Source organism: Choloepus didactylus, chromosome 13 (assembly GCF_015220235.1).
Source record: "Choloepus didactylus isolate mChoDid1 chromosome 13, mChoDid1.pri, whole genome shotgun sequence".
In the NCBI taxonomy this organism is placed as follows: domain Eukaryota; kingdom Metazoa; phylum Chordata; class Mammalia; order Pilosa; family Megalonychidae; genus Choloepus; species Choloepus didactylus.
Window position 1 is genome coordinate 49,322,663 of NC_051319.1, and position 16,872 is coordinate 49,339,534.

Consider the following 16,872-nt stretch of genomic DNA (forward strand, 5'->3'; position numbering starts at 1 on the left):
TTGGAATTCAGTAATAAGTCACTGATTTCTGGGGTGCTAGTTTGAACATCTTTGGTGCTGAAGATGAGTGGTTTTCAATTGTTTTTCTTCCTCAGCGCACCTGAGGAATATAATTCAGTCTTACTGGTAGCAGTGAATCCTGGCAGCTGTGATTCTCTAAGTGTGTTCATAATGGGAGAAGAGCCAGGCAAAACAGAAGCTCTGGTGGAGGGGGAGTGGGAAGGTGCAAATAAAAATCCCTCAGGAAAGTCTGTTGAGCCCATCTCTCGAGGGGCATCACCCTCATTCTCTTTAAGAATTGCTTCTGTAGATAAAATGAGGTTGTATCTACTACTGAGAGGTTTCAGTGCCCTTTGGAAATATGCATGTGACTACTTGGCTTTTTCTGCTCTACTTTTCATATATCTCAATGAATATAAGTGATATAAGTTAGCTCTCCTTATGCTGGTCTGTAATATAAGCTTAATAGGAATTAGAGACAATTGTATGATCATCTTGTCACCTTTGGTATTTCAGCATATTATTTAAACCATAAATGCTTCTCCCAATAAACATTTTAGAAGTCAAAACTTTTTAATAGATTTTATGCTATGTCTTCTTTCTTTTCCTTCATTCTTTTTCCTTATCCCTCTCTTTATTTTTGGCTTCTGGATGTACTCATTTTTCTCTCTTAATGAATGGTTTGTAATGCAGTTGAAAGCAAAAATTTACAGGATATATATATATATGTAGGTTGAAAGAGTGCTGCTAGGCTTTCTGATGCCATGTGGATTCATCCATCGCCGATCTGGCTCCTGTGCATCGGCGGGGGTGGTGAGGATTCACTGGCTGACTATTCAGTTCAGTGTTTCTACAGTTACAAAATTGTATAGGAAAACAAAATATTCCATATGTAGTCACTAATGAATCATTGAGTTATGCTATTAGTCAAATATTCTTTGATTTATCCTTGGACTCTCCATTTATTTGAAGATAATGCAGTATAAATTGATTATAAAGTAAACTCATAAATCTTGCAAAAGATACCAATTTTGTGAAGTCTATGACATGATATTCTAGAACATTTCTACTTACAGGCTAAGCCATGAAAAAATGAGGATCTGGAAGAGTTATGCCAGTGAAAAAAGCAAGGATCTTGGGTGTTTCAGCTGAGAATTATTTGAAAATCAAAGAATTGAGAGAGGCCTTTAAGAAAAATGAAGTCCTTGAATAGTTTTTACAAATAAGATGTTTAAAACCATCCTGTGAAAATTAAATGTTAAGAGAAGGATGTCATAATGTGCTAGTATAAAATATTATTGGAAAAATATTGCCCCAAATCCTAATTTACTCATTTTTTGTTTGTTCTAAGATGTAGATAAAGTTGCAAATAATGCCGAAACTTATTTTAATGGTTTTATTTTCCATCTTCTAGTTAGAGCCCAATTGAATCTTTTTCAACTACAATTTATTATAAAATTTTGACTCCTTTTCAGGGATCCTTTTTTCCAGAACCAACTCGCTTGGATAATAAGGGTCCCTGAATATCAGTAAAGTATACATGTGAATTATGTGATCGTGCATGTATAGCAGTACATTTTTGTTGCATTTTGATGGTTTAGAATGAATGCTAGTAGCAATTAATTATGGCTGAATTGCAAGTAGGCAAATTATGTATTTAACATTCAGTTGAGATTAGGCAGGGATTAGAGTATCAGTCATACAGAGATGACTCTTTTAGGCAGATTAGTAAAACCATATTTACATAGGTCATTTTTCTGGGATATAGAAATAGCTTGATTGCAGTTCTATTAACGTCTTTCATTTGTATAACATTTTACACTTTAGAAAGTGCTTTCAAATCTGTTATTTCATTACCCTTTATACTGTGTGATATTTGTTGGGATGAAATTGCCTTTTTTCGAAAAGTTCTACTAGATTATTCCTTATAATTCTTTATAATTGTCCTCCATATGTTAGTTCTATGATGGTTGGTTTTGAACTGGGGTCTTACAAAGAGTGTGAAAGAACTAAAAATTGTTTGAGAGCCCAATAGTGAAGCCACTGTTTTTGCAGGTACCTTGTGGTCTATAATCCTTCAGAACAAGACCGGAACTCAGTGGTCTCAGTGTATGTGAGTTCCCCCACAGTGCAGGTGCTCTCCCTGTCAGGAAAACCCATGGAACTTCAAGTCAGTGCAGTTTGGAATACAGCGAGTACTATTTCACAAACAGCCTATGAGGTATGTTGTCACTACAGAATTTAAAGAAGCACAGTCAGTATATATTTTATTTATATACACATGACCCATTAGGCTATCATGTTAGTGTATGTGATTGTTAAAAGTTATACATGCCAGAGGGTTTAACTGACCAGTTACTACATGACGCTGAAGAAAAATAGATCCCATGTTTCCCAAAATAATAATATCTTTGTTATTATGTAAATTGCATGCTATCATACATATTTTGTAATATGTTGTCTGTTATGTATTGTTAGTATGTATATTGTATACCTTTGTTAGTGAGTATATTGTAACCTTATTCTGAAGTAGTAAAGTAATCATTACTCATAAATTTTGAATGTTTTGTCTAACTTACTGTACTTCTGCAGACGTAGCCGTAAACTAGGAACTCTGAAGGAGACTTGCTTCTGCTTGTTAAAAGCCATTGCTGACTGCTGTTATAAATGCATGATCCTTTGAGTACAAATGCAAAGTTTAATGCATGTTTTAGTCAGATTTTCCAGGAACATCTCACTTGGAAAACAGAATAGGAGCTCATGGAAGAGACAGGGGTTGTGTCTGATGCCTTGTTCAGTGTCTGCTAAACTCAGACATTTGATGGCTGGTGCTGACTGAATCAGTAGTGTTTAAATATTTATATCACATTTACCATTTTTGTTTTTAATATTCTGAATATAATAATATGATAAAAAGATTTATAATAATTAGGAAAAATGATTGTTCAAAATAAGCCCTTCCCTTGATGGAGAATTTCTCCTAGAGGTGTCCGTTAAGGGCACTGTAGGACAACTGAGGATGGTCCCATAATTTCATGCATTGGGTGAAACGATTAAAGCCCTTGATAGGCCTATCAGCTTGGGGTTTCATGGTTCTCAGGATAAACTGAGATGTGGATACTCTACCCATAAATTATCCCAAAACATATTTGTAGAATAATATTATATTCTCTTTTTAAAAAGTTTGGTAGTTTGTTGTTGTAATGGTATAAATGGTTATCTTCTCAGTAGGTTACATGTCTCTAATTAATGCCCTCCCCTGTCATTTAAAGATCTCTTTTGTAGCACATACACCACCATTGGGACTGAAACTGTATAAGATTTTGGAATCACCAAGTTCAAAGTCACACTTAGCTGATTATGCTCTGCTTAATGGTAAAACAGAAGATAAAGGAATTTTCACCATAAAGACTATAGAAAGTGCTGAAGAAGCTGTAACTCTAGAGAACTCCTTTATTAAACTTCGGTTTGGTCAAGCTGGGCTTATGGAGGTATGTTAACTAAACAGTTCTGAAGTCATAGATGCTTTACCACTTTTATTACATGTTCAGATTACTTATGCAAAAAGGGGGGAATTGTACTTAGGTAGGACTGTACCACCTACCCTGGGAGAAAGGATGGGGGAGCTACGAATTCCTTCCAATTGGTCACAGTGACCACGGCCACTCACAGTGTGGGCTGTGGGGGGTGCTCCGCCATTGCTTCATGAACTGTTGTTACTGGTCCACGAGGTAAGTTTGGAAATCGTGAATGTTTGTAGAAACTTTTAAAGCTATTTGACAGTAAATTTATGCCTATTGAATCTAGTAATAAAAAATTTGGACGTGTATTTGGTATATCACTTTATATTTCTGTTTTCTAGTAATTTGTTTTTATTGTTCCTTACAAAGATATTGGCCCATGCAAATTGGAAATAAAAAATAAACCTGCTTCTTTATGACAGAATGTTTGAGAGGCACTGATCTAGATTTCCTAATCTGTGTATCTCTTTCTTCCTTGATGAAGTGCTGTCTGACTTTTTGTTCCCGTTGTGAAGGTTTTAAATACTAAGGCTAAGTATAAAATTTTGGGTGTTCATCCAAGAACTTTGAATATTAGGTATCGAATTTAGCATTTTGCAGTATATCCTGATAGGTGATTTTATTTTAAATCATCATATATCTGAGACCAGATACAACATAATTAATTTCTTATTAGTGAGTTGACTTTCAAATTTTTTTATGCTTAGGAAATGATAAATAAAGAAGATGGTAAACAACATAAGGTAAAAGTGGAATTTTCATGGTATGGAACTACAAATAAAAAAGACAAAAGTGGTGCCTACCTCTTCTTACCTGATGGGGAAGCCAAAGTAAGTGCTGATGAGATGAGACGTCAGTAACTACTTGTTGAAAGAGTATGAGGATAAAAAATAAGAATGTCTCATTATTTTATATACTGTTATGAATAGATGAACTTTGGGGTCCAATATTACATTCCTTTTTTTGAGACTTAGCAATTTGTCATTGAAAATTAAACAATTCTGCAGAGTGGAATTTCAGCTAGGATGCTACAGTAAACAAATGCTCTCAGGGGCAAAAAGATAGATTTGGCTTTGAGTGCTGTTGTGATGGTTTGTACATGTGTATGCAGCACAGTCGTATATATGTGTTTTATGTGTGTATACACACACACACACGCACACACACACACAAAGTATCTAGCCATATGGGAAAAATGAATTGTCCACTGGACCTATTTGCTCCTTAACTGTTGGAACTTAAGAAACAGAAGCTTATGAGGTTTTTCTCCACTCTTGAATATTAAGGTAGTATATACAAATTCTGGCACATTTGGAAAATGCAGAAAACTGATGAAAACAATAAAAATTACCAACTAATCCATGTCCCACTGAAAACCACTGACAACATTTTGATGTATTTTTATTGTATTTTATATTATGCTTATCCTTCCCCCTCCCCGATTCCCAAGTTTTGGCTTACTGCGTTTACATATTTTATTTTACATTTGTGAAAATGCTCACCATCTAATGGTGTATTTAAAAATACAGTTTTTCCTCCCTGAAACCAAGCTAGGAGGCCTGGGCTGGGGGGGATCCTCTCCCAGCCCCCCACTGCCAGCCTGCTTGGTCTCCAGCCCCTTTGTCAGTACAGAGCTCAAGGTTCCCTCCGGGAAGTCCTACCCCGTCTCGCTCCTCTGGCTCCTTCCCCATCCCACCCCGGGGCGACCCCTCTCCCTCTCTGCTTGGAAGAGGGGGGTTCCCGATATCTGAGCCCAGGGCGAGGGACCCAGGTCTCTCGGCCAGCTGTGCTCATGACTTCCTTTTGACATTCAGGAAAAGGGCCCCGGATTCCCAAGGCCACCCAGCACTGCTGACCACCTGGCACCCATTCCTGCCAGCCTCTCATGACCCTGGCCCTGTAGGTTAAATAAACTGTGTCCCAGCAAAAAATAAATTAATTCAATTAAATTTTAAAAGAACAAAATACAATTTTAACATACACTATTAAAATGCTTTATTTAAGAATTTCCCACTGTTGGATATTTTCCCCCAATTTTTCACTATTATAACATTGTGGTAAGCATTCTTTGTAGCGTTATTTTTATGCAGTTCTCAGTTTTCCTGAGAATAGCTTTATAGAAGAGTCACTTTGTGCCCTTATATGAAGCCTTTTAAGGCTTTTGGTGCATACTATTTATCTTCCCTCCAGAACGACTATGTAAATTTTCACTCCCACCACCATTTCGAGAGTAGCTCTCTGCAATACCCTTGTGAACACTGAGAATTTGTCATATCAAAAGCTTTGCCAATCATAATAAATGAAAAATATTTTACTGTTAAGATTTTTTTGTGTGATTACTGGTGAGGTTTAACTTTTTTGTATGTTTATTTATATTTCATATTTCTTTCTCTGAGTTGCCCATTTGAGTTCTTGGGCTGTTTTTCTAATGGTATGTCTTATTGATCCATAAGTGGTCTTTATTATATAGTAATTGCATTAATCCTTTTTCCCATATGTAGCAAAATTTTCCCTCATTTCTCTATTATTTTTATTTTATATTTCTGTTACAGCACTATTTAGAGATTGATCAATTCTGTATTTCTTTTTTCAGAGTTTCTTCCTTTGCTTTCATATTCATATAGGCCTCCCCACTACAAGATCAGTTAAATATTCAGCTTGTTTTTTTATTGCATATAGACATATATCCTGAAAAACTTACTGGCGTTTTGCAATTTAGGCAAACCTGCTAACCAAAATTTCAAATATCAGATTGTAGGGGATTATGTACACCGCATCAAAGACTCTAGTTTTTGTTTGTTTTTGTTGTTTTGTTTTTAAATCAGTGAGGAATTAAATGCAAACTGTAGCTCATTGTAGGCATTGCAGGATGGGCAGTGGATCCTAAGTGTAAGCTGTGTCAGTGTTTTCTTACTTAGCAGCTTTTGTAATTGGACAGCTATTTTGTTGTGATTGAATTTTCTTAGACTTTTTTTTAAATAGTTGTGCTTTGGAAGATTATGCATGGACAGTAGGGACTCATTTATGTAATACTACTTATCTTTGAATAGCTCTGTCAGAGTGATAAAGCGAATTATTATAAATTTACAAAGAGGAAACAAGCAAACATCATTGAAAGAGGCAGAAGGGGGTATTGTAAAAAGGCAGGGGCTGGGTAATCACCGTCCCTGGCTCTCTTTCTATTCCCTCGCTTGCTATGCAGTAGTTAGGTACAAGCACTTTATAAACTATAAAGCATTATTTTAATTTCAGAATGTTTTTCTCTAGCCAAAGAGGTAAATTTGAAAGAAAAGTACACAATTCTGAAAATATTATACTACTTAAATAGTTCTCCTTGCAAGCCTGACCTTTTTATGCTATTGTTGAGCTTCTTAAGACTTCTAATACTTAAGGAAATAAAGTCTTCATAAATGTTTTAAATTTGTTCCCACATCACATAAGTTATGTACTTTATTGTCATATTGTCTTGAATTTAGATGCTAAACAATGAAAGTTAAACAAGTGACTTCTAAGTAGTTTTTTCAAGTTCGTAATTTTGCCTTATAAAATTCAGCTTTTTTTTTTAAAGTAGCAGGGCAGTATGCTCTATAGCTTAGTAAACCTAACTGTGATTAAAATATGTTTCTGAATCTTGCTTTCCGTTTGCTTAGAATGACTCTCTGTGGTCATCCTGTCTGTCTGGCCGGGCCCCTGAATACTAGGGGGCCACGGTTTCAGTAAATGTTTGCCTGAGAAAATGTCACAGCTGTAGAATGATCCACATAACCATATGGATAATATTGAAGAATTCTAATTGGAAATTTTTATAGCTGGGAGGAATATTTATAGATCATCTATGTCAATCTGGGTGTAAACATTTTTATTTTCTATTTTCAGCAATTTAAGAAATAATCTTATATTCAATTTTTTACATCATGTGCACATTCTGATACATTGTAAGGTTTGGTTTTCATTTAAGATTGCAAATATCAGGTGATACATATTTGCCATTTTGGAAACTATAATAAGTGTTTCTTGAAGAAGCTTGGAAGCCAAAATATTTTTCTTAAAAATGTCATTTTCTTCTCAGCCTTACGTTTACACAGCACTGACCTTTGTAAGAGTGACACGTGGAAGGATTTATTCGGAAGTGACTTGCTTTCTTGAACATGTTACACATAGAGTGCGACTATATAATGTTCAGGGTAAGAAAACAGAAACAATAGCTATGAAACATGTATACTGGTTCTTGAATTATTGCTTTTGTTAATTGTGTCATTTTAATGAATTAGCATTTGGTTTTTCAAGATAATATATTAATTTTTATAAACTTGATATCATACTTTTAATATGATTTAAGATTGGATATTTACTCTTTGATAATAAAAAAATAGTAAAACATTTAGGTCCCTGCATATACAAGTTCTTTTCCTGTGTATACCTCCTCTTTTCAGTGTAATTGTTTGTCTTAGACATAAGCTTATTAACTAGAAACAGTTTTCCTAAGATTGAAAAATAGTGTAGTGCTTTTGTTTGTTTTTATAAAATGGAAATTATGTCAAATATGGCTTTCCATTGGTATGAACTACTGACTAGTTGTGACACACACGTGCATGCATGCACGCACACACACACAGCCTACCTTGAATATAGAATGCATTGCACTTTGATTTTATAATTTCGGGGTCTAAATTTTATTTTGCTTTTATTTAACATTTTTAAACTTCAGATTTCGTTAGTGTTTGCTTTTCATTAGAATTTCAGCTGTGGACAAATTTTCTCGTGCAACTTCGTAGGTAATACTACAATATGCTTTCAAAATAACCCATGATTCATAGGATGCATCAAGAAATAAAAGGTAATCTGGAAGGTGATAGAAATAATACTAGACAATAACTTTAGACCCTAAGTGTGACTTCTGCAGTTATCTGCAATCATTTTGCTATCTGCAGGAAGGTCTATAGTTCTTTTTTTTTTTTTTCCTTGTTTTTCTTTTCTTTTTTTTTTTTTTTTAACTTTCCCTTCTTTTTTAAATCAACTGTATGAAAAAAAAGTTAAAAAGAAAACAAACATACAATAAAAGAACATTTCAAAGAGACCATAACAAGGGAGTAAGAAAAAGACAACTAACCTAAGATAACTGCTTAACTTCCAACATGTTCCTACTTTACCCGAAGAAAGTTACCTAATATAGCAACATTTCTGTGAACTTGCTCCTACTATATCCATCAGAAATTAACAGACTGTAGTCATTCCTGGGCATCCCCAGAACGTTAAATAGCTTATCTGTTCTTCTTGGATTATTGTTCCCCCTTCCTTAATTGCTCTCTATTGCTAGTTCCCCTACATTCTACATTATAAACCATTTGTTTTACATTTTTCAAAGTTCACATTAGTGGTAGCATATAATATTTCTCTTTTTGTGCCTGGCTTGTTTCGCTCAGCATTATGTCTTCAAGGTTCATCCATGTTGTCATGTTTCACGAGATCGTTCCTTCTTACTGCCGTGTAGTATTCCATCGTGTGTATATACCACATTTTATTTATCCACTCATCTGTTGAAGGACATTTGGGTTGTTTCCATCTCTTGGCAATTGTGAATAATGCTGCTATGAACATTGGCGTGCAGATATCTGTTCGTGTCACTGCTTTCCGATCTTCCGGGTATATACCGAGAAGTGCAATCGCTGGATCGAATGGTAACTCTATATCTAGTTTTCTAAGGAACTGCCAGACTGACTTCCAGAGTGGCTGAACCATTATACAGTCCCACCAGCAATGAATAAGAGTTCCAATTTCTCCACATCCCCTCCAGCATTTGTAGTTTCCTGTTTGTTTAATGGCAGCCATTCTAACCGGTGTTAGATGGTATCTCATTGTGGTCTTAATTTGCATCTCTCTAATAGCTAGTGAAGCTGAACATTTTTTCATGTGTTTCTTGGCCATTTGTATTTCCTCTTCAGAGAATTGTATTTTCATATCTTTTGCCCATTTTATAATTGGGCCGTCTGTACTATTGTCATTGAGTTGTAGGATTTCTTTATATATGCAAGATATCAGTCTTTTGTCAGATCCATGGTTTCCAAAAATTTGTTCCCATTGAGTTGGCTGCCTCTTTACCTTTTTGAGAAATTCCTTTGAGGTGCAGAAACTTCTAAGCTTGAGGAGTTCCCATTTATCTATTTTCTCTTTTGTTGCTTGTGCTTTGGGTGTAAAGTCTAGGAAGTGGCCGCCTAATACAAGGTCTTGAAGATGTTTTCCTACATTATCTTCTAGGAGTTTTATGGTACTTTCTTTTATATTGAGATCTTTGGTCCATTTTGAGTTAATTTTTGTGTAGGGGGTGAGGTAGGGGTCCTCTTTCATTCTTTTGGATATGGATATCCAACTCTCCCAGCCCCATTTGTTGAAAAGACCATTATGACTCAGTTCAGTGACTTTGGGGGCCTTATCAAAGATCAGTCGGCCATAGATCTGAGGGTCTATCTCTGAATTCTCATTTCGATTCCATTGATCTATATGTCTATCTTTGTGCCAGTACCATGCTGTTTTGACAACTGTGGCTTTATAATAAGCTTCAAAGTCAGGGAGTGTAAGTCCTCCCACTTCGTTTTTCTTTTTTAGAGAGTCTTTAGCAATTCGAGGCATCTTCCCTTTCCAAATAAATTTAATAACTAGCTTTTCCAAGTCTGCAAAGTAGGTTGTTGGAATTTTGATTGGGATTGCATTGAATCTGTAGATGAGTTTGGGTAGAATTGACATCTTAATGACATTTAGTCTTCCTATCCATGAACATGGAATATTTTTCCATCTTTTAAGGTCCCCTTCTATTTCTTTTAGTAGAGTTATGTAGTTTTCTTTGTATAGGTCTTTTACATCTTTGGTTAAGTTGATTCCTAGGTACTTGATTTTTTTAGTTGCTATTGAAAATGGTATCTTTTCCTTGAGTGTCTCTTCAGTTTGTTCATTTGTAGCATATAGAAACATTACTGACTTATGTGCATTGATCTTGTATCCCGCTACTTTGCTAAATTTGTTTATTAGCTCTAGTAGGTGTATCGTCGATTTCTCAGGGTTTTCTAGATATAAGATCATATCATCTGCAAACAATGACAGTTTTACTTCTTCTTTTCCAATTTGGATGCCTTTTATTTCTTTGTCTTGCCGGATTGCCCTGGCTAGCACTTCCAGCACAATGTTGAATAACAGTGGTGACAGCGGGCATCCTTGTCTTGTTCCTGATCTTAGAGGGAAGGCTTTCAGTCTCTCACCATTGAGTAGTATGCTGGCTGTGGGTTTTTCATATATGCTCTTTATCATGTTGAGGAAGTTTCCTTCAATTCCTACCTTTTGAAGTGTTTTTATCAAAAAGGGATGTTGGATTTTGTCAAATGCTTTTTCAGCATCTATTGAGATGATCAATTGATTTTTCCCTTTTGACTTGTTAATGTGTTGTAATACATTGATTGATTTTCTTACGTTGAACCATCCTTGCATGCCTGGAATAAACCCCACTTGGTCATGGTGTATGATTTTTTTAATGTGTCTTTGGATTCGATTTGCAAGTATTTTGTTGAGGATTTTTGCATCTATATTCATTAGGGAGATTGGCCGGTAGTTTTCCTTTTTTGTAGCATCTTTGCCTGGTTTTGGTATTAGATTGATGTTAGCTTCATAAAATGAGTTAGGTAGTGTTCCATTTTCTTCAATGTTTTGAAAGAGTTTGAGTAAGATTGGTGTCAGTTCTTTCTGGAAAGTTTGGTAGAATTCCCCTGTGAAGCCATCTGGCCCTGGGCATTTATTTGTGGGAAGATTTTTGATGACTGATTGGATCTCTTTGCTTGTGATGGGTTGGTTGAGGTCTTCTATTTCTTCTCTGGTCAGTCTAGGTTGATCATATGTTTCCAGGAAATTGTCCATTTCCTCTACATTATCCAGTTTGTTGCCATACATTTGTTCATAGTATCCTCTTATAATTTTTTTAATTTCTTCAGGATCTGCAGTTATGTCACCTTTTTCATTCATTATTTTGTTTATATGGGTCTTCTCTCTTTTTGATTTTGTCAGTCTAGCTAGGGGCTTGTCAATCTTGTTGATCTTCTCAAAGAACCAACTTTTGGTGATATTTATCCTCTCTATTGTTTTTTTGTTCTCTATGTCATTTATTTCTGCTTTAATCCTTGTTATTTCTTTTCTTCTACTTGGTTTAGGATTGGTTTGTTGTTCATTTTCTAGCTTCTTCAGTTGATCCATTAGTTCTTTGATTTTGGCTCTTTTTTCCTTTTTAATATATGCGTTTAGTGCTATAAATTTCCCCCTTAGCACTGCTTTTGCTGCATCTCATAGGTTTTGGTATGTTGTGTTCTCATTTTCATTCGTCTCTATATATTTAGCAATTTCTCTTGCTATTTCTTCTTTAACCCACTGATTGTTTAGGAGTGTGTTGTTTAACCTCCAGGTATTTGTGAATTTTCTAAGTCTCTGATGGTTATTGACTTCTAATTGTATTCCATTGTGGTCAGAGAATGTGTTTTGAATAATTTCAATCTTTTTAAATTTATTGAGGCTTGTTTTATGTCCCAGCATATGATCTATTCTGGAGAAAGTTCCATGAGCACTAGAAAAGTATGTGTATCCTGGTGATTTGGGATGTAATGTCCTGTATATGTCTGTTAAATCTAATTCATTTATCAGATTGTTTAGGTTTTCAATTTCCTTATTGGTCTTCTGTCTGGTTGATCTATCTATAGGAGAGAGTGATGTGTTGAAGTCTCCCACAATTATTGTGGAAACATCAATCGCTTCCTTTAGTTTTGCCAGTGTTTCTCTCATGTATTTTGTGGCACCTTGATTGGGTGCATAGACATTTACGATTGTTATTTCTTCTTGTTGAATTGCCCCTTTTATTAGTATGTAGTGGCCTTCTTTGTCTCTCAAAACATCCCTGCATTTGAAGTCTATTTTATCTGAGATTAATATTGCTACACCTGCTTTCTTTTGGTTGTAGCTTGCATGAAATATTTTTTTCCATCCTTTCACTTTCAGTTTCTTTGTGTCCCTGTGTCTAAGATGAGTCTCTTGTATGCAACATATTGATGGTTCATTTTTTTTGATCCATTCTGTGAATCTATATCTTTTAATTGGGGAGTTTAATCCATTTACATTCAACGTTATAACCGTGAAGGCATTTCTTGAATCAGCCATCTTATCCTTTGGTTTATGTTTGTCATATTTTCCCCCTCTGTCTATTAATATCCTTTATTGTACCCATGCCGAATCTCTTTAGTACTGAACCTTTCTCCAGGTCTCTCTGTCCTTTCTTTGTTTCTCTGTGTGTAGGGCTCCCTTTAGTATCTCCAGTAGGGCAGGTCTCTTGTTAGCAAATTCTCTCATCATTTGTTTGTCTGTGAAAAATTTAAGCTCTCCCTCAGATTTGAAGGAGAGCTTTGCTGGATAAAGTATTCTTGGCTGGAAATTTTTCTCACTCAGAATTTTAAATATATCGTGCCACTGCCTTCTCGCCTCCATGGTGGCTGCTGAGTAGTCACTACTTAGTCTTATGCTGTTTCCTTTGTATGTGGGGAATTGCTTTTCTCTTGCTGCTTTCAGAGCTTGCTCCTTCTCTTCTGTGTTTGACAGTGTGATCAGTATATGTCTCGGAGTGGGTTTATTTGGATTTATTCTATTTGGAGTTCGCTGAGCATTTATGATTTGTGTATTTATGTTGTTTAGAAGATTTGGGAAGTTTTCCCCAACAATTTCTTTGAATACTCTTCCTAGACCTTTACCCTTTTCTTCCCCTTCTGGAACACCAATGAGTCTTATATTCGTACGTTTCATATTATCTATCATATCCCTGAGGCCCATTTCGATTTTTTCAATTTTTTTCCCCTTTCTTTCTTTTATGCTTTCATTTTCCATTCTGTCATCGTCCAGGTCACTGATTCGTTGTTCAACTTCCTCTAGTCTTGTACTATGAGTGTCCAGAATCTTTTTAATTTGGTCAACAGTTTCTTTAATTTCCATAAGATCATCCATTTTTTTATTTAGTCTTGCAATGTCTTCTTTATGCTCTTCTAGTGTGTTCTTGATCTCCTTTGTATCCCGTACTATGGTCTCATTGTTCATCTTTAGTTCTTTGAGTAGCTGCTCTAGGTGCTGTGTCTCTTCTGGTCTTTTGATTTGGGTGCTTGGGCTTGGGTTATCCATATCGTCTGTTTTTTTCATATGCTTTATAATTTTCTGTTGTTTTTGGCCTCGTGGCATTTGCTGAACTTGACAGGGTTCTTTTAGGATTTGTAGACCAATTGAAGTCCTTATCTCTAATTTATCAGATCTACAGCTTCGTGGAGTACACTTTCTCTAACTAACCAGCAGGTGGCATCCACGAGCCACCTGTTCTCCACAAGCCAGTTCTCCCCTGTTAAGCCTTTTTGGTGAGTGGGGGAGTGAGTCTTGTGGGGTCCAATTGGTGTACCAAGCTTGCGTGTGTAGTTGGTGTTGCCTGCCCTGTAGTTCTTAAATAATTTTTTATTGAGTCTTCCCAAACTTCTAGTAAGTCAGAAACAGTGTTTTTGACCATCCACTTGTACCCTTGATTGAGCAATTGTTCAATACCCTTGAGAGCTCTAAAATTACATTTTTCAGCTATCAGTGAAGGTTTCATTTTTTGGGTGGAAAACAGCTGTATCACGCATAGGGTGCACTTATCTGTTTTTAATTTTGCTTAACTCCGTTTTCTAATGGAAAAGTTCTTCCTTGACTACAGCATGGCACACACTGTGTCCTCAATCTTGGTGTGCCGTTGTTCTTCGTTGGTAATTTAGGGATAGGCTGCATCTCAGAATAAACGTTGAAGCAACTAATTCAGAAAATCCTCACTGCTCAATCAGGTTTATTTGTTCATTCCTTTGGCTTTTGCTTTTGTGTAATTGCTTCTGTCATCTATGGTGTTTTCAAGGGATCATCCAGGGCCTCTTATCCCGTATCAACAGACAGTTTCTGTAGAGTAAACAGCCCTCTTCTCCTGCTGGCGACTGTAGCTGAGCTTGCCATCATTCCTCAGCAGTCAGTCATGGAAATTAATGGGCTCTGACTTGCACGTTCACTTATTCCAACAACACACACTCATCAGAACTAAGTCTTTTCTCCTCTCCCCCTTACCACCAAGGACCGCCCAGTGGCTGACTAATAGCCCTTCAGCAGTACAGGGGTCACTGAGATGGAACTGGCTCCTGGCCTCCAAGGGTGCAGGCCTGGCTCTCTCTACCCTGGCATTTCTCCATCTCTTGACTTAGCTCCGTTTCTAATCTCTACCCCTTTCTCCACTTTATATTTTTATTTTCTTTTCTCATAGCTCCTTTCTAGGTTGTGTTTTTTCTCCTTGGTGTTCTGGTGCATAGGCTTAGCTTGTAGGAGCACTGTCTGTTGGATGGATGCCTCTCTCTTTCTTACCACCAGACTGCCCAGTCTTGGCACCTTGAGCCACCGTTGAAATCTTTGGTTCTCTCCTATTTTCACTGTTGCCTAGAGCTCATGGCCTGCTGACTCATTGCTAGAGAAATATTTTAAAATGTTAAAATGTGTTCTAGTGCTTGAAATTGCCAGAAGTCTGACCTTTAGGTAATTGAGGTATTTAAAAAATAAAGTTTAATTAGTCAGTTAAGAAAATAGAGGTTGTTCTGAGTAGGACACTTAGAGTATTAGCATAATTAAAAATAAAAATGCAAATCGTAAATTGACTCTGAATTTCTTAGTGGATAGAATGAACTTGGGTTGATTCATTTTTTCCCCCCATTTTAGATTTTTGTAGCTTGAATGCAGAAATCTTCAGAAGTTTGTGGGAAATGATAAATAAGTTAAGTATAATGCAGAGTTAACTAAATGCTCTCCAGATGAGTTTAACTGTATTTGTCTGGATTGAATCTGAAATCAGCACATATAAAAACATTCAAAGTGACATGTGAATGTTTCTTTTTCCTTCCTCTAGCACAGTACAGTTCATTTTTCAAAATGAAAGTAGTTGCTGGGAAATGGAGATACTGAATTTCCCAAAAGATTTTCTTCTGTACAATACTGTACTTTGGTCGCTCTCAATCGGTCTCACTCCCCTAAAAATATAAGCTCAATTGTGTAGAGATAGCCTTTTCTTAGTAGCCTTTGTGGTTCACTGGAGTTTTAATTAAATCACTAATCAAGGCCTATGATAGAGATGTGAAGTCTTCAGGGTATATGAATCTTTACATACTACCTGAAAGAGTAATCAGTCTTCAGGGTTTTGGTTATATTGTGCCAAAGCTTTGTACTTAGAATACTTAAAAGAATGTCTGTACTAAGAAATACTTGAAAGAACTTCAATTCCGAATTTTGGCTTATGTAAACCACAGTTCTGGATGATTGATCAAATGTCAAATGTGATTTTTCATCCGCTCCTAAGTGCCAGGATAATTTCAGCCAACTTTCATGCTTTTTGTAGGATTAGCTTTTAGTTAGTATTTCTAAAAATAGTAAAATAACTGTTCTTAAATTTAATATATTAAACTATTTTTGTATATATGCTAATTTTGCTCCCCTTTAAACTGGCCTGATGTAGTTATTTGGGTGAGTATTAATGAAGAGAACCTGTTGGTTGTTAGTTCCAAATTTACAATCCACAAAGAAATGGGGGTTGGGAAAGAGGAATTATTAATATTTTATGATTACATACTGTAATCGTATTTGGTTACTAACCCAGTTAATTATACAGAAGATTTTATTATCTCTCAGCAAAAAGGGTAAAGAAACAGAAAATGAGTTAATATCACAGATTATCTCTTTATCGAATGTCTATATTAAATCTTTCAACTTATATTAAACCTTTCAAATTCATTTTATACTTGAAATATTCTTTTAAAAAACTAAAGTAATACCTTAAATTCCTTAATCTCTGATTTAGTTGCTCTTTCACTCTTTTGTACTTATAAAACAAAATCAAGATAAAAAAGTCAAACAACGCTTCCCAAATTAGATGACTTGACCATTTGTGTTTTCATAACAATCTGTGTTGAGAGAACTCTGCTCAATCCACTTTTGGTTTTGTTCTTGGTTTGGTATTTAACTTTAGTTTCTTTGCGTTCTTTCAATATTCTGAAAACTATAAGAAGTGCAGTTTAAAGTCTCTCTCAACATTATTTAAGCCATTAAAAAAAAACCCACTGTTTTTGTTTATATTATGCTTCACACATCTTGTTCAAAAGATTTCTGGAAATATTAAATTAGAGGAAATCTTGTACTCACTAGCTTTAAAAGTTCTACAAGATCAGAGTAATTTTGGAAATTTCTAATGAAATATAATCCTTTGCCTTGAGTCAGGTTAAATAAGAAATCCATTTTA

The 16,872-nt window shown here is 35.6% G+C and overlaps 1 protein-coding gene across 5 annotated transcripts in view; it reads left to right on the forward strand.

Moving 5' to 3' along the window:
* The window catches only part of MAN2A1 (mannosidase alpha class 2A member 1), a 186,683-nt gene that overhangs the window by 131,593 nt on the left and 38,218 nt on the right, over window positions 1-16,872 (forward strand). For all 5 annotated transcript variants that reach the window (XM_037802306.1, XM_037802302.1, XM_037802303.1 and 2 more), the window contains 4 exons: window positions 2,056-2,221; window positions 3,273-3,491; window positions 4,229-4,351; window positions 7,591-7,705. In XM_037802306.1, the coding sequence (XP_037658234.1) occupies window positions 2,056-2,221; window positions 3,273-3,491; window positions 4,229-4,351; window positions 7,591-7,705 (623 nt within the window). The remainder of the gene's footprint in view (window positions 1-2,055; window positions 2,222-3,272; window positions 3,492-4,228; window positions 4,352-7,590; window positions 7,706-16,872) is intronic.